Consider the following 21,196-nt stretch of genomic DNA (forward strand, 5'->3'; position numbering starts at 1 on the left):
GTGGGGGGACTGTTATCAGCTATGGATACTTCTATGGCGGAAAACAGGTGTTCCATGTTTATATTACATATATCGGTGTACATCGTAATCGGCCCGTCTGTTCAACTCTGTAGTCTGTAGTTACTAGTCCGAACTTCTGTAGTCTTACTTATCTTCACAGTCTGCAGTTTACGGTGTGCACTCGGTACCTATATTTACGAAAACAATTACGATAATTGTTGTTGATTAATGTTCTCATCCGTTCTATTTATTTTTCGCCGCGAGTTGAATGCAAGTCGACGAGCCGATGTTCAATATCCGTCATAAACCGTCCTCGCCGCCTACACTTAATATTCATCACTGTTCACACTCGTCTTGCTGGTTTAGAGAACTCTACACCTGAACAAAACGAGTAGCCGTGTGTCGATAGTTGATACAGTAACGACTGTTCATCGCATAATATTGACGACGAGTTACCGAGTATCGTTTTGTTATACACGATGGTTAATTCTCATTGAGTAGTGTGTGCATGTGTCCGTGTCGTTCCGCCTGCAGCTTCTGAGAACATTGACGGAATGAGGTAACCATTGTCGAGGTAGCTAGTGTTGCCTGCGTGATTTCGTTGTGCTATATATCTGACACCTATCGTTATAGTTACTAGTCGCCGACATGGATCCTAGGGTGCAGCCTTCCAGCAAGTATTTCCCGGGTAAGATTTCAATGCAAAAATTTACTGTACAAAGCAAATACATTTTTTTTCACTCGGTACAAATTATGGATTAATATATCTTAGTTCATAATACAAACCAAATGTTTTGTAAAGTTTAGAAGACGACTCATAGATACCTGCTGCTAAACTTTTATAGACCATCCCATATTATTTATGGTAGCAATTGACATTATTGTTCTATATAGTTAATTATTATTAACAGTAATAGATGAAGGATTTAATTTGACTAATTACCTATCATAAAATTAGTGTATAATTTATTGTTTGTGTGAGTTATTAACCAAAAATATGGATTAGTGATTAATATTATGCTAAGTACCTATTTATGAATAATTGTATTATACCGGGTATTATATAAATTGGTTCATGTACTAAATTACAAAAAATGAGTCATGCTCTTGAACAATAATGTCTTGGTAATAATATTATGATTTATTCATTAATCATTCCCTATTACAAATATAAATGGCTGTTTGGCTTTTAAACTAGTATTGTAAAATCAAATATTTGTATTTTGTTTAAAATTTAATTAAAGTTCAGTAATACTACTAGTAAAAAAATATATATGTAGCCAATTTATATACTTTACAATACACATTAAAAATGGTACAGTGTAAACTTTTACTTAAATCATAAAGATCTCATTAAAAAAAAAAAAATTGATTAAATTAGGTAGATACCTAATATTTTAACATTTTCTATACTATAAATAGATTAGAATAGGTTTTACTATTATTATATTTTATACATTAATTGTACAATTTTACAATAAAAATTATTTTCAATGGATTAAAACTATTATTTTTTGTGTTATTTTAAAAAGTTTATGTTTAATTATGTTGTCAACATTAATTGTACGTTAACTCGCATATAATTCTTTGTTTTAAACATGTATAATAGTAAAAGCTCGAGTAAATGTATGCATTAAATTAGTAATTTTGTATTCTTATAGCTTATTAGTACAAATTATAACGAAAGAATAGATTTTAAAATTATTTTTTTTTTATAATTAATTATTCTTTTAACATATTTACAATTTAACTTGGTTATAAATTTCCTAATTAAAAATAAAGCATCAACTTTTATGCTTGATAAACTTCCATGCTAGCTTAAAGGCTTAAACATTAAACACAACTGAAATCATGTTTAATAATTGTAAATTTATGTTATTAACATTTTCCTATATTTGATATCAATAGTTGACTTTCTAAAGCATATGTTATATTCTTATATTATGTATTTTTTATTTTTACCTTTTACCTGTATATTTATATCTTAGTTACTTAAATGTGTTAATAAATGCACTTAAGTAGAGATTGTTTTATTATAAAAAATAAAATATGGAACTATTATCAAAAATAAATAAATTACTAAACAATTCCATATATTATAAATATTCCATTTCATAAACTTAATAATTTATTAATTGACTAAAATTTATAAAAATGTTGTTGCTACATATTTGCTATGTTCATCATATTATGTAAAATTTGATAACAAATAATTTTCTTGAATACTTTGTACTATTAAGAGCGCAAGCCTTTAGGAATAAATAAAACAATTCATTAACATTTATTTATTTAATTTTATATTTTTCTAATTTAAATTTATTTAAATATTTTAGTTGCAATGACTGATAATGAAGAACCATATCCTAGTCTTTCTGATTATCATGACTATGAACCAAACTTAGAATTTGATGATACTGAACTTCAAAGTCCATCTGCAGATATTGGTAAATTGTATTTTATTTTATTAGTGCACAAGTGATTTTTAATGATTCAAACCAATTAGATATTTTGTTATGTACTTTAATAAATATTTTTTTGTTTTATCAGATTTGGAGAAAAGTTTAGCTAATGTAAATGGGACAGTAGGAACATTAGATTACATGGAATCACCTGTTTCTGATGGTACTATTGAGGAAAATTTTGAAGAAGAATTAGTAAATGCTCCTCAAGTTGAAGGCTTAACATCTGTAAATGATACGGCAACAGGCAATTTATTAGATGATTTGGAAGCAGATGATGTAAATATATAATATTATTGCTTATAACAGTTATAACTTAGTACTTAATGTAAAAAATAATTTTTAGTTTAATTATTAGATCAAACTTCTATTTTATGTAAATCTTTTTAAAAACTTTTTATGTCTGTTAGATAGAAATAAAGCTATATTTAAGAATATAGCTTTTTATAATAAAATTTGATTTTTTTTTTTTTAGTCTAAAGAAGATGAAGACTTTAGCGATGTTGCTGAATGTGGTGTAGTTGATGTAGTAGGTGATGATGCAGTTGGTCGGAAAATTATTGTTGTATCAGCTTGCAAATTACCAAGCAATAAAGAAGTTGATCATCCAAGGCTTCTAAGGTATAAAATTAATATACAATTAATAAAACATATTAAATAATGAACTATTAATCAACTTTTAATAATTAAACACATATTTTTTTTATTAAAGATATCTAATGTACACTTTGGACAAATTTGTAGAACAAGACTACAGCTTGGTCTACTTCCATTATGGGTTGACGAGTAAAAATAAACCAACCCTATCATGGCTATGGCAAGCATACCGAGCATTTGATAGAAAATATAAAAAAAACCTAAAGGCTTTGTATCTAGTACACCCAACTGGTTTTATCAAAGTGGTTTGGCAACTTTTTAGAGCTGTTATTAGGTACTTTTAATTAAATAAATTGTATCTATTACACTGAAAATAATATTTACTTATGTTACTATTTTTAGTGCTAAATTTGGTCGAAAAATTATGTATGTTAACCATTTACAAGAATTGAAACTGTTCATGGATTTGGATCAACTAATTATTCCAGCGCCAGTCTTAGAGTAATTTTATTCAACAAAAAATATATTGTTAGAATTATAAACTGTAATTATTTTTCAGTCATGATGAACAATTAATGAAAAAATTAAATAAAAGAAAAGTTTCATTAGTTGAACAGGAAACTGAACAAAAACCTGAACCATTACCAACTCAACAATTTGGTGTTTCATTACAGTTTATAAAAGCAAACAATAATGGAGAAATAATTCCACCATTGGTACAAAAGTGTGTTGAATACTTAAGTCTACCAGATGGTAATTTCAAAACATATTAATAAACATTAATTTTTAATATTAATACTATATTTATTAATTATGCAGCCTTAGAAACTGAAGGATTATTTAGAAGATCTGCAAACATTAATCATTTAAGAGATTTACAGAGTCGTATCAATCTAGGTGAACCGGTTGACTTTGGTAATGATGTACATCTTGCAGCTGTTTTGTTGAAAACTTTTTTGCGAGAACTTGAAGAGCCTTTAATGACATTTGATTTGTTTGATGAGATTACGCAATTTCAAAGTAAGATCATATTGTAATAAAATTTAAGACATTTTGTATGTCTAGTTATTTATTTATTTATTAATTTTTTTTTATTTTTTATAATGATTTTTCATAAATAAAATATGTTTAAGTATACTTTTAATTTCAGCACTTCCAAAAGATGAACGTCCTAGGCAAGTTAAAATTCTGATATTGGAAAAACTACCTCTTGATAATTATCATTTACTCAAATACCTTATTCAATTTTTATCAAAAGTAAGTACTTCTTATTGTTTATATACACTTTATAAGGTGATTCTTTTATCATAAAATACTCATTATTTCTAAAAGTATTGATGTTTTTGAAAACATTTTTTTACATAATTTCAAGTTGTTAAAACAACAATGTTTATTACAAAATTATATTTTTAAATATTGTTTATCCTTATATTTTTTTAAGTTTTTTACTTTTTTGAATGACAATGTAGTTTTAATTTCAAATTCCAAAGCAAAATAATTTTCTGAGTTTTTAGATGCATAAAAATCGAATTTAGGGTGAGTAGCTTATGAGTTATACGTATTTAAAGTTTAGATAAGCGGAGTAGTGGACAAACATTTTGCGGTGTAACCCCGTATCACTCCACTCTGCTTGTTTAAACTTTAAATACGTATAACTCATAAACTACTCGCCTTAAATTCGATTTTTATGTATCAAAATACTCAGGAAAATATTCTGGTTTGGAATATGAAATTAAAACTACGTTGTCATTCAAAAAAGTAAAAAACTTAAAAAAATATAAGGATAAAAATATTTAAAAATATAATGTTTTAATAAATACGTTGTTTTTTTAATAACTTGAAACTATGTAAAAAAATGTTTTCAAAAACATGAATACTTTTTGAAATAATGAGTGTTTTATGATAAAAGAATCACTCTGTATATTTTTACTTTACTTTATATACAGATACTATATATTATTTTTACTTTTGCAATAATATTAGTTATGCTGATTTATTGAATTTATTATAAATGGTATAAAATTAAATTCATTAAAAAATATTTATTTAAATTAAGAAGTCAAAACAGACTTTAAATAAGTGTATTTAAATATTTTACATAGAACATAAAAAAACTGATAAAACTTAATAAAAAAACATTGAACCTGTTTTCACTCCATAATTTAAATAATTAAGAATTCATATGACTCTTTGATTATGGTTTATGGCTTTTGTTTTAGGTAATGGATAGATGTGACCTGAATAAAATGACTTCGTCTAATTTAGCAGTAGTTTTTGGTCCAAATTTGGTACGCAGTCCAAATAGTCAGTTATCTTTAGCTGCAATTGGTCCAATTAATGCTTTTACCGATTTTGTACTAGTCAATCATGACCAAATATTCATTATATGATGACAGTATAAAACATTTAGCATAGTGTATTCTGAATGTATTATTTTGTGACATGGTTTATTTAACATTCCAAAACTTAACTATATATTATTAACTTTATATGGTTGAAATTTATTTCACGATTGTTTAATTCATACATTTACTTACCAATGAAAGTATTTTTGTTAATATTTATTTCTCTTAGTTTATTTTTTTTTCTTTTTTCAACTTTAATCTCAACAATTTAAATAAAAAGTGTTGGAATTAAAATAATCAAGATTCTATCAATATAGTATTTTGAAGGTTTATAATATAAACTTAATATAATTTAAAGTATTAATAAAATAGCAGATGATATGTAATATTGAACAATAAACATTTCAAAAAAAAGATAATTAGGAATTAACTTTAAACATAGATTTGATAAAAATAATTGCTATTAAATTGTATGTTGAAGTAGTATGTTTTTATGGTTTGTGAATTAATCTACCATAAGTAAAAATAGAAATTCTTGTAATTTTTAGGAAATTGTTCTCTATAGATTCTATGGTTAATGCTCATGTTTAAAGTCTTATGACATACCATTTTTTTTTTACCATAAGCAATAACCTTATTTGTTTGTTAATATTATATATATAAGCATTTTATTTTTTTAATTTAATAATTTATGTAAAATTTATTCTTTTTTTCTGGTTTAATTAAATTATTATTTATCCATTTTTGTACTATATATTTACTGTATAATTTATCAGGTTGTTAATGAATAGTTAGGAATCACGTTATTGACAAATTTATCTTGCAAACATCACTGCACTAGGTAATGGGTACACAATTTTTTATTTAGAATATTGTGTATGCATATCAAATTTGTTTAATTTTAGGAAATAATAATTTTAGTATATGAGTTTAATATTAATATATTAGGTGTAAAACATCCGCTTAAACATTTTACAAAAATAGTCTGTGATCAAAATGTAAATGGTAATGGAATTTCACTACAATTATTTTGAAATTATTCAACAAACATTAAGAATGAAAACTTTTCTTCAATAATAATTTATGTTATCAAATGTTTATACTTAATATGAATATATCTTAAATCATTTTAAACAGATTAAATAACCTTATTTGATTTGATTATGATGCAGATCAGTTAATTTTGTGATCCTTTTAAATCAAAGTATTAAAACTTAGAACACAAATTATTACTCCTCAATTATTTAAAATAACTTCAGTTAATGAAAATAGTATTTGTTATGTTATAATGTTTTTATGTCTTCATATTATTTCAAGATAGTATATAAACCTACTAATTTTGTCTTAATAATTAAAATTTTCAATTACCTATTTATTATTACATCTATTGAATCATAATTTATGATTAAAACACGCAATAAAAACATTGGAACATTTCAATTTTTATTTTATTATTTCAACATAATTTCTAATGAATAAAATATTATTTATGAATCATATATAATATATATAAGTATAGTAAAAATCCAAAACAGTTTCCTTAATTAGATTTTTAAAATGAATAGAAAAATTATGTTTTAATTACTTTTTATTATATTCATACTTTAATAATAGTATTACAGTTAATCAAATATATGAATTAATTATGATTATTACATAATATCAAATTGCTTTTCATCAACTACAGTTTTATAAACTCATCTGAAAACCATAACCTTATTTGTATACCAAAGATTTTGTGTATTATTATTATTTATTTTTTTATTTTTAGTTTATTTTAAAATTATTATTAAAATGTTACCTAATTTATGTACAGACAAATTACGCATCCATATATTCTGGTCAAATAGTTCATAATTGAAACTTAGTGATATTTGTACATCATTGTTATAATGATTTTAATCCATTTTGGGAGTTTTTGTACACAGTAAAGTATATCAATATTGTTGATGCATATGTTTAGCTGTATTTTTTTTTTATTTAAATCTTTTAACACCTTTCCTTTAATTGTCCTCATTGGTTCATGATATTTCAAAAATAACTAAAATGATTACATTTAAATGCACAAATCATTATTTTATTGCGGTCAATAATAGATAAGGAGTGAATTAAATAAAAACTAAACTTGATTATAAATAGTTAAACAATATATTTGCAGTTACAACACAGTAAATAAATTTGCTCATACAGTTATACCTATTTCATATTCGTAAGGTTATTAAATTATACAAAAATCATTTGGATTTTTAAATGCATACATAATTTTATCATCTATTACAACTAAAATATAAAGCTACACTATAACCTTGACTTGTATATCACAGATAGTTTTAAGTTTTTGATTTTTTTTTAATAATATAAATAAAAATTAATTTATTTTGTTTTATATTGAATAATATGACTTTGCCAGTCAATTCCATTGAAGGGTAATTTAGATTTGATGAATGGGGAAATCCATGTTATATACCATTTTTCCCCAAAAACAGTTTCCAAATTTCGCATCAAGCCAAAATCATAATTATTCTCTTGTTTTTCATGACATACCAGACCTTTGCGTACCTTTTCTAGGTGATAAATTAACAACAATGAAGATATTGTTACAGCTATAACATTCAATGTTAGTAAAACTACAAAAATTTGACCTATGGTTAAATGAAAGCCAGTTAAAACCGATTGAAATGGCACTAAAACGATCAAATCTGAAAATTTAATAGTCACTTTATAGTAAATGTAATAAATTATCAAAATTATCTCATAAAAGCTGGCTACAGACAAATATAGTAAAAACCATAAGAAGTATCTTCTATTATAATGACCAACACACGTCGTACTAAAAGTGCAATGATGATCTCTAGTCAATATGCAGACATTGCATATATCACAGTGCCAACACCTTAGAGGAACATTGCACTGGCAAATATAACAGTAGGTAATATCTTCTGGAAAAAATGTAATTTATTATTATTATTTGAATTTTTTATACTATAATATAATATTGTATACCTTTTGATGTGAACTCAGACACAGTAAGCAATTTGCCAATAACTGATGAATCGGTATACATTACGGCTAAAAAATTTGTAAGCAGGTTGAAAACCACAAATGTCAAAGACAGCATGTGTGTTAAATACAAAACTGACGGTAGCTGATATGTACACGGTAATATGTAAAAAACATCAACACAATAGTATACAAATATCAAAACCAATAGAAATAAACATAATACTAGCTCTGTAAAGCTCTTTTTTCTAACAGTTTTTAAAAACTTCCAGAATTGGTCTAAAGTCACCATAATCATAAATTTGAGTAAAATAGTCTTTTTGCTACTTGCTAGCTAGGTCCTGAGTGCAGTTGTAGTGGTATTTAATATTGTTATCATCCCTTTAAACTTTAATCATGTACAATAGTCAATACATTATGATAGACGGTTGCTATGGTTACATTTATATATTGTACTGCACACATATTTTATAATAATTTATAACAATTTATTACATGATTATTACCTGCAGAACTGTAGATTTAATGATTTTGCATATTAATAAATTTGATTCCAAATTCTAAAAAAGTTTGATGCTAACTTGATTAAAAGTACAAAACTATTTGTTCTGCATATTTTAGAAGTTATTATATATACATATATATTATTGTTTTTTAGAGATTTTATTCATAAGTATTTGTGGAAAAAATTATGAATTTGAAACATTAATTTAATATTTTTTTTGAATAAATTCTTAAAAATATATACATATATTTAATCATGATATAAAATTGCTTATATACAATATATATTTAAAATTTTAGCTAAGTATTTAATATTATCTTTCGATACTTATTTTCAAGCATTGCTCCTACTTACATAGTTATGAATTTTTTTAATGAGTTAATTTTGCAAAATTTTACATACTTTGGAACTTTTAATATATAAGTACAGTGGAACCTCAATAACTCAAACCTCTATAAATCGAATTGTAGATAACTCAAACCTATATAAGTCAAATTGTTAATAACTCAAAGGAATGCCATGGCCCCTGCATTTCAATTTATGATAATTTGAATCTCTATAATTCAAATTGTTGATAACTCGAATTTTATTTTTGCCCCTAACTGATTCGAGTTATTGAGGTTCCACTGTATGTGTATATTTCACAGCTCTGATTACAACAATCTTAATCAATTGTGACATACATAATACCACTTGTTACTATAACAATAGTAATGCAGTACCACCGTTTACCGGGTAATTTATATATAGTTTCAATTATTTCAGTTCTTACTACATTTGTAGTAAATATATTATTTCTTTTAATATCAAGTTATATGAAGTGTAATAAATGCTGAGTGATTCTCAAGGGTGAATTAAAACATTGAAATATTGTGAATTTTTTTGATTTACCAATCTTCTTTGGGCCACTTAATTCATACTTTGATTGTTTTGAAAATAGATTCACACAAAATTCTTTTATGAACTCAGATTAAAACTTGAAAAAATTAACAAAAATATTAATATGTATAGTTCACAATCATAATATTATTAAATTTGTCTTTAAGTAGGCATAAAATTAAAAAAAGAAGCATTTTTCCCAATTTATAATATATATAGACATCTCAAATTGATTCTAAATATGACTAAATTAGTACTAAAATTTAATTTTTTCATACTTTAATTTAAATAATACTCATAAGGTAATAGGTACTAAAAAAACAATTAAATTAGAATGTTTTATTTTCAAAATAAGTCCATGATAATTTATTGTATAATTTAAATCCTTTAAATATGATATATTGAATGATATAAACTAAACACAAAAAAATCAATATGGTTTAATAGAATAAAATAAAAGAATATAATTATTTAAGTATATAACAACAAAAAGTAATAATTTTTAATTTGAAAATGTATAAATCTTTTATTTTTGCAAAAGTATAAAATTAACAATGTTCACAAATCAAAAACATTTAATGTATAAAATTCAGTAAAAATACATCAACATATTGTAAAATATTATCAATTTTTAAATAAGTAATAACATAATATTTGCCATTTCCCAAAAAGATAATAATAATATAAATATACATTTTATACCAGATTACATAATATAGTACATTAAATATTTATGGCACATTATTTAAACAAATTGTAGGTTAACTTATTTTATCAAATATTAAAAATTTAGCAACAATAATAAAACTTAAAAATTTTCCAGTTTATAATCCGAATAATATTGGCATCACAGAGAGGTGGACGGAAACTTATGTTAAAATTAATTTGAAAACTACTTCACTTGTATGGCAGTTTTATACATTATTTAACAAGTTCAGTAAATTATTTATTATAAACAAAATTAATACATATTGAACATTGATTAATATATCTATTACATAAGATTTTATAACAAGATACTAAACTTTTCTCTAAACAAATTTGAATAGCTGTACCTAATTGTAAACAGTTTTTGTTTTTATAAGTACAATCATCACAAGCAATATTTTATTAAAAATTATTTTGCATTAAATGAGAAAAAGAGTTTAGACTAATTAATAATAACACCTAATACATATAAAATTGAGGTATGGCTAGTGATCATTACAATAAAATTTGTATTGTCATAACACATAAGAGTATAATATATTGTGTACCTGTAAATTGAGCTCAAAAATAATGGTATATTTTTATTTTTTCTGTTCTATTCGAGCACCGATTTTTTGTACAGAGCATTTTTTTTATTGCACTTGGTAACAGATTCCAATTATTAAGGTATATATGACTGACCATCAGGTTTACTGTCTAATCTCCCTAATTTACGTCCCATCTGGGTTCGTGTTTGGAATAATTCTCTAATAAGAGTCGCCTTTTCTCTTTCTAATGTTGATATTCTTTCACTTTTTTGCCCTAGCTCCTAAAAAAATTAAATAGTCTAGTAAAATAATAAAATTAAAATGTAATATTAAATAAAACCAACCTCAGTGAGTATATGGTTGCGATGTTTTAATGTAGCCATTACTTGAGGATTTTGATGTAACATCGTTCCAGGATTATTTGCTGAATGTACAGCTAAGTTCATATGTAGCGGTAGACCACCCCATCGTTCACCACCATCTGTCAATGCAGACAAATGTCTATTAACCTCTAAGACTCGAGCACGTTGTAACTCAATACGCTCCTGTTGTGCTTCAGTCCATTGATCCTGCTTTAATGATTACAAAAATAAATGAATAAACAACAAGTAAGAAGTAAGATAAAGTAAATGTTGATAATTTATAAGCCATATTATGTTTAACTTACTGTATGTGAATTTGTTCGTCCAAGATATTTCATTTTTTCTTGTACAGCAGCTATCTGCTTATGGTACCAGTCTCTTGCTCTTTCCACAGCTTGGAGGCCATGCATGAGAACCTCTTTTTCCTGTTCTATTTGCTTTATTCTTTTCAGCTGAATGAAAAAATGGAGAAATTTTAAGCATTATATAATTATTATTTTAATAAAATATACATACCATATTATAATCTACTCCACTTTGGAGAGTATGACGTCTTGGTTCTCTTCGTCGTTGATTAATTCTTTTATAAGTTTGTTCTCCTAGAAATAAATTATAATTGTTAGGTTCTAACTTAAGACAAAACTATATTAAATATTCATAGATTTAACAAGTACCTGACTGTTTTTCACTTCTAGAACAGCTCTGATCGTTCAACAACACTCCCAATTGCCAATTTTGTAAAGCTGTTCTTATTTCAGCCTTATCAATAATACGTTCACCAGAAGCAAGCTGTAAACCACGTTCTAAGCCTGCTGCAGTTCTTGGAGGTTTAGGTGGTCCAAAAAGCGACGATGTGGATTTTTGTGACAACTGGTGTACTTCCTTACTATTACGTTCCAAAGCTAATTGTGGCATACTTAGAGTTCTTTGCTGAGTAGGTCGAATAGCAGCCATATTTCCATTTGTCCATTGTACGTTAGGTTTAATATCTACATCCAAAAGTGGAGCAGATGGAGGTCGTACAGAGTCATTATCCCGACGACCATTTTCCATTTGATTTCGAAGTAGGCACATTTTTAAACCAGTACAAAAACGGTCAAAAGACAGAAGACCGTTTGGTGGTGTTACTTTTCGAAGACTATCCAATACACCTTTAGGCAAACCTTTTGTACCATCATCTTGCCATCTCGTCTCTATTTCTGCAAAACAAAAATAAAATAAAATCTTTTTTCCACTAATGAAACAAATGGAAAATAAATTTACCAGAAAACTTAACATAACCAGTCCTTTTATCATCTAAAATGTCAAACAGTGTTCTCATGGACAGAACAAACTTTGCAGGTAATCCTTCGGTGGCAGCATTTTTGATGTCTCCTACATGCGTTGGAGTCATGGCAATGTAATATATGTGACTACCCACGTGCTGTAAAAATTTATTTTTGGAAATTACATAGGTAGTTACAATAAGTATAAAATGAAAGAAGAAAATAAGCATGAATACAATAAAACAAAAATATAACAACTAAGCAAAATATTAATTAATATATTTTTTTTTTATTTAGAAGATTAAAAATCTATGCTTATACAGCATTATAAGAAAATATGATGATGATAATATTTGCTAGTTAGCAGATCCAGTGTCCCATGTCCGCAACAATACAACACAATATTAAACATATTATTCGTCATACGACGGTCGCAGCACAGAAGTCGTTTTATAAATCTAATGAAATATACTCACATGTGCAGATCGTGTGGGCAATATCCGTAATGTATGCTGTGTAGCGGTGTCTATTGGAAAACCACAATATTCAATTTGGGTTATTAAAAACGGACTACCCGAATTAATTATAATACACCTATAACAATATTTATGTCTTGCAATATTTCTATTATAACGACGGCAATATCGTGGTCATGTCGGACTAGTAGTGGCGGATTGTATTCGGTATTGGTTGGCGATGCCCTAAAAACATACACTGTCGGCGATGATGATATGATGCTGTTGCAATCGTGGAGGAGTGCGTGCAATCGGCAGACGACATGGTCCTGCAGAGTACTGCCGTCGTAGAAAGTGCGAGGCAGCCGCCGTATCGCAGCGGATTGCACGCAATGGTACGTACGTAGGACGTAGGTGCAGCAATGCTCAGTAGTTATGGTACGTCCGAGGACTTGTTATCGGCTATCCGTTATGGTACGGTCACCCACCACCTCCGCCACCACATGACCATCCAAGAAACGATTCTCATTTCTCGCCAATATCGGGACGAGCCGACGAGGACGTCCTACTACGTTAATCAACAGGTGCGCCGTCGACACTCGACGCCGCCCACATATTTCCCCGTCGTGAATCCGGTGAAATCACGGAACGGGAGAATGTGGGAAACCGAGATAAAGCGGAGGCGCTAGATCGCGCTTTGCCGCTCTTCGACTATCGCCGCGAGCACAGCACATCAGCTCGAGAAACTGTGAAGTGTGAAGTGTGGTGAACTGTATTTACATTTTATACCGTAACAAACCCGCGGGCAAGATACCTATATTATCTAAACTACGTACCTAATACCTATGTAATATGTTATAATATTAATTAATAATTAGTTGTATAGAGATTCAAAACATTTCTGGTTCGAGTTTAGTGTTCAAAAACTGGTAAATTACATGCAGGTTCGAATAACGGGTTAAAAAACTTTTCAATCTTGATTTTTATTTTGTTTTAAGGGAATCACAAAAAAGAAAAACTAAAAAAAAAATAATCATGGGTAAATGAAAACCTAATTTGTAGATTTTACTATTATGACACATACATTATTAGACATTATTTTTAATTTTCCAATTTTTTACCGATTACTTTTGACCCACCAACTAGATTCAATTTCCTTTTCAAAGAGGGGCTGAAGTCAAAAATCAAAGCACTAATACTACTCCAAAACATGATGACAGAATCACTCCTTTCAGAATCTAAAAAACATCACCTACTTTGCACTTATCTATCAATATTTAACAATAATTTATTTTAATTACATCAAGCCGATAGTGTTATTAAATAATTTTAAAGGAAATATTAGAGTGAATAACTCCTACTAAATTTTTTTCCCTTTTTGGGACAAATGGTTTGTGGAACTCATTGTCCCAGTGGCTAATATCATTTATCGTCTGATCGATTTAAATTTCATGTAAGAAAAAATCAAATACTCAAATTGGTAATTTTGGTGTTCGCCTGTTGCGGTTAGATCTCGGTGTTTTTTTTTTTTTTATACCATCATGTACCATACCTTCACAGCTGGTTAGTTTGTGTTGGTTACTTCGTTTACTGTTTAGCCGGCTTGGCGGGCTGTATGTTATATACATAATATACAATACTGTTTACACATTGGTAAGCTGTATAGTTGTTATGCGCTATTTTGTTCTATGACGGATCACGGATTTCCAGTTTCCAATTGCTATTGTTATAACTTGATTGCTTCATGTTCATCTCCAAGTTCATTCTTCAATTTTAATTTTAATTATTACCGATTACCTACCAATCTAATATTGTGATTTGTGTTACACTGTTCGTCAAGTCTTGTATTACCCTTATTGTTCGGCAATACGCGTACCTCGTGTTCTAGTGATTCACTGCAAAATTTAAAAGATTACATTTTTACGTAGATAATATTATCGTTTTTTTCCTTACTTAAGTATATTATAGTATCTGTGACTCATTGAATTTTATACGACATGGCTTCCGAAATTACAAAAAATGGTGATGATCAAATGTCGAAAGACGAACGCAAGGTTTATGACCGACAAATACGCCTGTGGGGTTACGATGGACAAAACAAGTATGTGTAGCTACGAAATGATTAAATTTTTGTTTCATACATGTTTAAATTTTTAATACTTTCTAGATTAAGAGCATCAAAAGTACTTTTAATCGGAATGCAAGGCTTAGGCGCAGAGATAGCTAAAAATTTGATATTGATTGGTGTGAATTCTATTACATTGAAAGATCATACAGAAGTGTCAATATTAGACCATTGTTCACAGTTCCTTATCCCACGCGATAGTCAAGAACGTAATGTAAGTTTTGGCATCTAGTTATTTCAAAGTATAGAGTGTAATAATATTGTTATTGTTATATTAATTAATATGTAATTTTAGCGTGCTAAAGCAAGTATGAGTGCTGCTCAAAAGCTAAACCCAAATGTGAAAGTCATTGTAGATACAACACCTATTGAACAAAATGTTGATAGTTTTGTTACCTCATTTGATGTTGTCATAGCCACTGAATGTTCTCCGAATACTTATAAAAGATTGAGTGAAAATTGTAGAAAAGCTAAAGTAAAATTATTCATTGCTGATGTTTATGGTTTATTTGGATACTTTTTTCAGGACATGTAAGTAATAATAAATTTTATAACTATAATAAATATAATAATTATAAATATTTTATTGTTTAAGTAATTTTGAACATTCTTTGTATGGCGAGGTGTTTCCAAACATTGATCAAAGCAATATTGTTCCTATTCCTAAAAATGTACCGCAGCTATATTTTTTGACTTCAGGTACCCTAATATTGATTTTATTATTGGTTATATTTTAACTAAATAAAATAATTTAAAATTGAATTTTTTTTTTAGCTTTATTAAAATTTCAATCTGAATCTAATCGTAAACCGAATCCTGATACTTGCGAAGAAGATATTGAAGAATTGAAGTTACTTATTAACTTATCTCCAGATCAAACTAATACTGATAATAGTCTATTTGATGAATACTATGGGTATGTGTATAAATAAACTGTGTAACCGTTTAAATTAAACTATTAACTATTATTCAATTGTTTGTATTTTAGTGAATTATTTTGCGAGTTGAGTCCAGCGACTTCTATTGTTGGTGCAATGGTATCCCAGACTGCTATAAATACTGTAATGGGTATGCCTATTGAAAAGTTAAATGTGTTTTTTTTTGATCACATTGAACATGAAGGAAAATTCCATTTGTTATAAAAATAAGAAGACTGTCCTTGAATTTAAATAAATAATATTAATCAAATACTACTTTTAAATCAAGATTTAATAAAAAATTTAAGTTTTAAATTATTTAATTATTTGTATGTAATAAGTGATTTTCGGTTTCATTAAGGATTTTTAACTTTCACAATTTATTATTATTATCATTTTTTAATTAACTAATAAAATTTATTCAAAACTCATTGTTTTATTTTTTTAAATATCATTAATCATAATTTATGATTTACAATATAACAAAAGTTGTTCTCTGCCGAATACAGTCTGGACTGGATTGGTCTGGTGAGTTACAGAGTAAAACTCTGAGGATGGTTTTTTGAGCGTTTAGTCAAATTTTTTTTTATTACAGTGATAAGAGTATTAACGTTGGTAGAAAATATAATTGATGCTAATTTTTTGAACCCTACAATAGCTGTAGCTGTAATCAAATGTTAGAAATTTCTAAGGCCCTGGTATTTCAATCATCGGTTTTGTGCCGGTTACAATTTAACGCTCCATAAACTATTCCAGCCTGTATTACAGACGTCCGTAAGGCAAAAAAGGGTTGATTATGTTTTCATTAACTTATCAACCGATGAAGTTGGGCGGTTAAACATAATACTACAGTCCTTTAAAGCTTTTGATTGGCAATTGAGTTTTTGTTTACTTTTTTTTTCAATATTTTTATGTTATCAATTTGATAATAAAATTTGTATTCTTGTGTTTACTGTTTACTCATTTGAAATTTTGAATATTTTTATTTTATATCTTATAAAATTATAAATTTGTATTTAAATTATTATTTTCTATTTTATTTGTTTACTGTCATGGATGTTTTGGGTTATGATGAAGTCAACAATGATGATGGTCGTTATAGTGATTCAGATAGCAGTTTATTTGAACTTGCTTGTATAGTAGGTTTCCCTCGACAGGTAAAAACTAATCGTGATTGACCAGATCATTTTCAGGTTTGGAAGGATAATTTTGTTTGACCAAAACTACTGTGAAGTTTATCCTTGATGTCATAGAGACAAAGATCGCATCACCTACTGATAGGTTTGTATATTTTTCAAGAATCGAAACCCAAAGGTGGGCATTAACTTAACTACTTAATTATTTTTATTTTTAACTTAACTTAATTATTTATTCAATAAAAGTTGTTACTGGCTTAACTTAAGTTTTTATGATTAAAAATCATAGTTGTGCAATTAAGTTAATTTTAATTTAGACGAAACTAATTCTTTTGATTTTTATCATTACACTATTTTTGTATAATTATTGTATTATTTATTTTGTAGTTCAACTTAAATTATTAAACAATCTTTTTACAAATTAACAATTATTAAATTAATTTTTAAAATATATGAAAAATTTTTTTTTTTTAACTGAGAAGAGTTAATTTTATTTTCAATCTTAACTTTAAACTTATTAAGTTAAATTAATTTTATTGCTAATTTTTAACTTTTAACTGAAGACAATTTAATTGAATAAACTTAACTAGCCACAGTTAATTATTTTCACCAACTTACCCACCTTTGTCTAAACCCTTTCAACATTTAACGGTTTTAAAGATTTTGGTTTTGCTTACGCCTATGGTGTTAATAAATGAAAAAACATTTTAGAAAACCGGTTAAATTGGTTTCGATCTCTAATATTTTTTATTACTATTAATAATTGATATGCATGATTTAAAATGATAAGCATTATGTTATATTTAATGAATTTGTAGAAATAATGCAGTAACACCAGGTCAAAAACTATTAATGATATTACGGTACTATGCAACTGGATCATTTATAGCTGCTTGCAGGGACGGCCTGTGAGATAAATTCAGGCCAAGAAAATTAATTACCCAGGCCCACAGATATGTATAATAAACTAGATTGCTAACTGATGATAATATGCGAAGTTATTATCCGCCATTTTAATCGAGGCCGATGTAGATTTTGCCTTATCAATTGTTGTTGTTGTCTGTTGACTTGTGTACTGTACTACTGTGAAAACTCAAAACTGAGTAGTTGACACTGTTGACAGTATTGTTGTGTTCTGTTTTTTGCAATAGGTATATTGTTTTGAGACTTAATATTTTTATGCTATTTTTCCAATTATGCCATATAAGTGCTGTGCTGATGGATGCAGTAGCAAGGACGGGGTTGTTGGTTCAACTACAAAATTATTTAGGTAACTAAATACTTTACAAAAAAGTTATCAAAAATAATTAGCTCTACTGAAATACACTTTTAATAATGTGTTTGATATTTTGTTTTTAATTATAGATTTCCAATCGATGAGTTAAGGAGACAAAAATGGGTGCACTCTATCCAAAGAGATAACTTCATTCCAACAAAATTTTCACGCTTATGCAGTCTCCATTTTAATAAAAGTGAATTTGTTGAAGCCCCCGAAAAACTTATATTAAAAAATACAGCTATACCATCCAATTTCGATTGTTCCAAAAAAGCAATAAAATGTTTAAGCAGCAACAAATTTGATCACAATTATAGTTCTTCAGGTAAAATTAAATTCTTCTTTACATTCAATGTTGTATTTGTACTACTTACCTATTACTACTACTTACCTATATTAAGTAAATTACATTTTTATCTACAGTTTCTTCTTCATCAAATATAATTAATATAATAACTACTTCTCCTAATTTACCTATTGATTCTGGTGTTGAAAATGCTGGGTGTAATTATGAAGTTGTCGATCTGACTTTTATTGGACCTAGTAAGTTAAATATGTTAACAATTTTAATTTATATACAATAATGCTTTGTCATGTATTAAATTTGTTGCAGATTCCAGCCAGTCACCTCATACCCCTACATATACACCAACACTTAAAAGAAAATTTAAAAAAAAATTGTTTGATACACCAAAAAAAGCCAACCTCAAAAAGCGAATTAAACTTTTACAACAAACGGTTAGAAGGCAGAACACAAAAATAAATTCACTTGAGGTATTTACGTAAATGCTAACTGAGAAAGATTGGCTTAGTCTTAGTACACACTTAATAAGTTATTATAATATGTGAAATGCCTCTAGTGATTAGTGATGACTGATTACCGGATGAGTGAAACTTAACTGTATATTTATATATTAATAAACTATATTGTAATTTTTATTAATAAAAATTATTCTTATCAGCAATTGATGTCTACTATTGGATCCTGTACTGATAGAGAAACTACTAATATAATTGAAAAAAATTTTACTGAGGTTTTTTTAAAAGATATTATAAATAATGGTAATGTGGCTCCTACTGCAAGGCGATACAGCGAAGAAGTAAAAAAGTTTGCAACTACACTTTATTTTTATTCTCCAAAAGCATATAACTATGTTAGGTAGGTATATATCCTCAATAACTGAAACAATTATATATTTGAGTTACAGAAATTGTAATTTTGAAAAATAAATTGTAATTTAAAGGACTTCAATTTCTTTGCCTAATCCAAGTGCTATACGAAATTGGGTATCAAATATAAATGCTGAAACTGGTATTTTACAAGATGTCCTATTAGAAATAGGTAAATTTCCCAAAGAAGACAAATTTTGTTGTTTGATATTAGACTCCATGAGTATTAAAAAATCAGTTCAGTGGGATAAAGTTAGTCATATGTATGTATTATTAGAAAATATTATTCATAGTTGAATATATTATAACTAGATATAAATTTATAAATTAAAATTTTTTAAGGTTTGTTGGTTATTGTGACTATGGTAATAGTTTGACAGTTGAAGACTGTGAAAAAGAGTCAACGGAGGTTTTAGTTTTTATGTTGTCTAGCTTAAAACAAAAATGGAAATGGCCAATTGGGTATTGGTTTGTAGATAAAATTAAATCAAATGTACAAGCTCAATTAATTAGGATTGCTATTACCCAATGTGATAAATTTGGGATTAATGTTGTGGCAGTCACCTGTGATGGAGCATATGCTAATTCTTCAACTTTTAAAACTCTAGGATGTGATCTAGACCAACCTTTTGATTTTATCAAGTCTGATTTTTCGATAACTTCAACTAAAGCTAATGTTTATTTCACACCTGATGCATGCCATAATGTTAAATTAGCTAGGAATGCTTTGGGAACACTAGGAGTATTTAAAGATTCAAACAACAGTCTTATTGAATGGAGATATATTCATAAATTATTTGAACTGCAAAACGACATGGGCTTTAAATTGGCAAACAAGATAAACTCTTCACATATAAATTGGAAAAGCAATAGTATGAAGGTAAAGTTAGCAGTTCAAACACTTAGCAGTTCCGTCGCAGACTCTCTACAATTTCTATCCAAGACCTCAAAAGATTTTGAAAATTGTGATGCAACAATAAGATTCATCAGGGTTGTAGATGAGATTTTTGATTTCTTGAATTCCAGAAACCCATATGCAAAAGGCTTTAAACAACCAATTAATAAACAAAATATTCAATACTTAGAAACAAAAATGAAAAATAATATTGACTATTTGTATTCACTGAAGACAGCTACTGGGCAAGATCTGTGGAAAAGTAAAAGAAAAACATTCATATTAGGTTTTGCTGCATCCATAAAATCTACTATAGCTATAGCAAAGGATTTGTTAATAAATCAACATTTTAAATTTATTCTGACATACAAATTAAGCCAAGATGCAATAGAAATTTTTTTTGGATTTATGAGAGGTCGATTGGGTCATAATAATAATCCTACCTGTTTGCAATTCAAACATGCTCTAAAAAGTACTTTATTGCACACTTCAATAAGACTTAGCTCAGGAAACTGTACACTGATGTCACCTCATGAAGATTCTCTTTTTTCAATCAAATGGAAATATAAAGCACC

The 21,196-nt window shown here is 27.3% G+C and overlaps 5 protein-coding genes across 7 annotated transcripts; 3 read left to right on the plus strand and 2 right to left on the minus strand.

Moving 5' to 3' along the window:
- The first annotated feature begins 74 nt into the window (after window positions 1–74).
- Window positions 75–5,555, plus strand: LOC113557103 (rho GTPase-activating protein 1-like). 2 transcript variants are annotated; one of them, XM_026962414.1, is made up of 11 exons: window positions 75–559; window positions 634–688; window positions 2,334–2,444; window positions 2,548–2,738; window positions 2,935–3,080; window positions 3,172–3,390; window positions 3,459–3,557; window positions 3,616–3,809; window positions 3,876–4,076; window positions 4,207–4,313; window positions 5,276–5,555. In XM_026962414.1, the coding sequence occupies exons 2-11, from the start codon at window positions 649–651 to the stop codon at window positions 5,444–5,446; spliced, it is 1,479 nt and encodes a 492-aa protein (XP_026818215.1). In that variant the 5' UTR covers window positions 75–559; window positions 634–648; the 3' UTR covers window positions 5,447–5,555. The 2 variants fall into 2 exon arrangements, with proteins under 2 accessions (XP_026818215.1, XP_026818214.1); XM_026962413.1 differs by having other exon boundaries at window positions 76–688.
- A 2,219-nt stretch (window positions 5,556–7,774) lies between these two features.
- On the minus strand, window positions 7,775–8,737 carry LOC113557514 (probable palmitoyltransferase ZDHHC24). Of its 2 annotated transcripts, none has more exons than XM_026963083.1 (2): window positions 8,405–8,737; window positions 7,775–8,337 (listed from the first exon to the last, which is right to left on the minus strand). In XM_026963083.1, the coding sequence occupies exons 1-2, from the start codon at window positions 8,697–8,699 to the stop codon at window positions 7,775–7,777; spliced, it is 858 nt and encodes a 285-aa protein (XP_026818884.1). In that variant the 5' UTR covers window positions 8,700–8,737. The 2 variants fall into 2 exon arrangements, with proteins under 2 accessions (XP_026818884.1, XP_026818882.1); XM_026963081.1 differs by having other exon boundaries at window positions 7,775–8,340.
- A 1,757-nt stretch (window positions 8,738–10,494) lies between these two features.
- LOC113556245 (suppressor APC domain-containing protein 2-like) lies at window positions 10,495–13,682 on the minus strand. Its single transcript, XM_026961077.2, has 7 exons — window positions 13,124–13,682; window positions 12,646–12,805; window positions 12,057–12,581; window positions 11,899–11,981; window positions 11,688–11,834; window positions 11,365–11,592; window positions 10,495–11,301 (listed from the first exon to the last, which is right to left on the minus strand). The coding sequence occupies exons 2-7, from the start codon at window positions 12,773–12,775 to the stop codon at window positions 11,155–11,157; spliced, it is 1,260 nt and encodes a 419-aa protein (XP_026816878.1). The 5' UTR covers window positions 12,776–12,805; window positions 13,124–13,682; the 3' UTR covers window positions 10,495–11,154.
- Window positions 13,683–14,696: 1,014 nt separating this feature from the next.
- LOC113559375 (SUMO-activating enzyme subunit 1-like) lies at window positions 14,697–17,031 on the plus strand. The gene is made up of 6 exons (XM_026965122.2): window positions 14,697–15,203; window positions 15,270–15,441; window positions 15,523–15,758; window positions 15,823–15,926; window positions 16,002–16,143; window positions 16,216–17,031. The coding sequence occupies exons 1-6, from the start codon at window positions 15,100–15,102 to the stop codon at window positions 16,367–16,369; spliced, it is 912 nt and encodes a 303-aa protein (XP_026820923.1). The 5' UTR covers window positions 14,697–15,099; the 3' UTR covers window positions 16,370–17,031.
- An 867-nt stretch (window positions 17,032–17,898) lies between these two features.
- On the plus strand, window positions 17,899–19,521 carry LOC113559376 (THAP domain-containing protein 2-like). The gene is made up of 4 exons (XM_026965123.1): window positions 17,899–18,550; window positions 18,646–18,881; window positions 18,980–19,099; window positions 19,170–19,521. Exons 1-4 carry the CDS (start codon window positions 18,477–18,479, stop codon window positions 19,340–19,342), a joined length of 603 nt encoding a protein of 200 aa, XP_026820924.1. The 5' UTR covers window positions 17,899–18,476; the 3' UTR covers window positions 19,343–19,521.
- Window positions 19,522–21,196: the final 1,675 nt, after the last annotated feature.

The sequence above is a fragment of the Rhopalosiphum maidis genome, chromosome 3 (assembly GCF_003676215.2).
Source record: "Rhopalosiphum maidis isolate BTI-1 chromosome 3, ASM367621v3, whole genome shotgun sequence".
NCBI lineage: Eukaryota > Metazoa > Arthropoda > Insecta > Hemiptera > Aphididae > Rhopalosiphum > Rhopalosiphum maidis.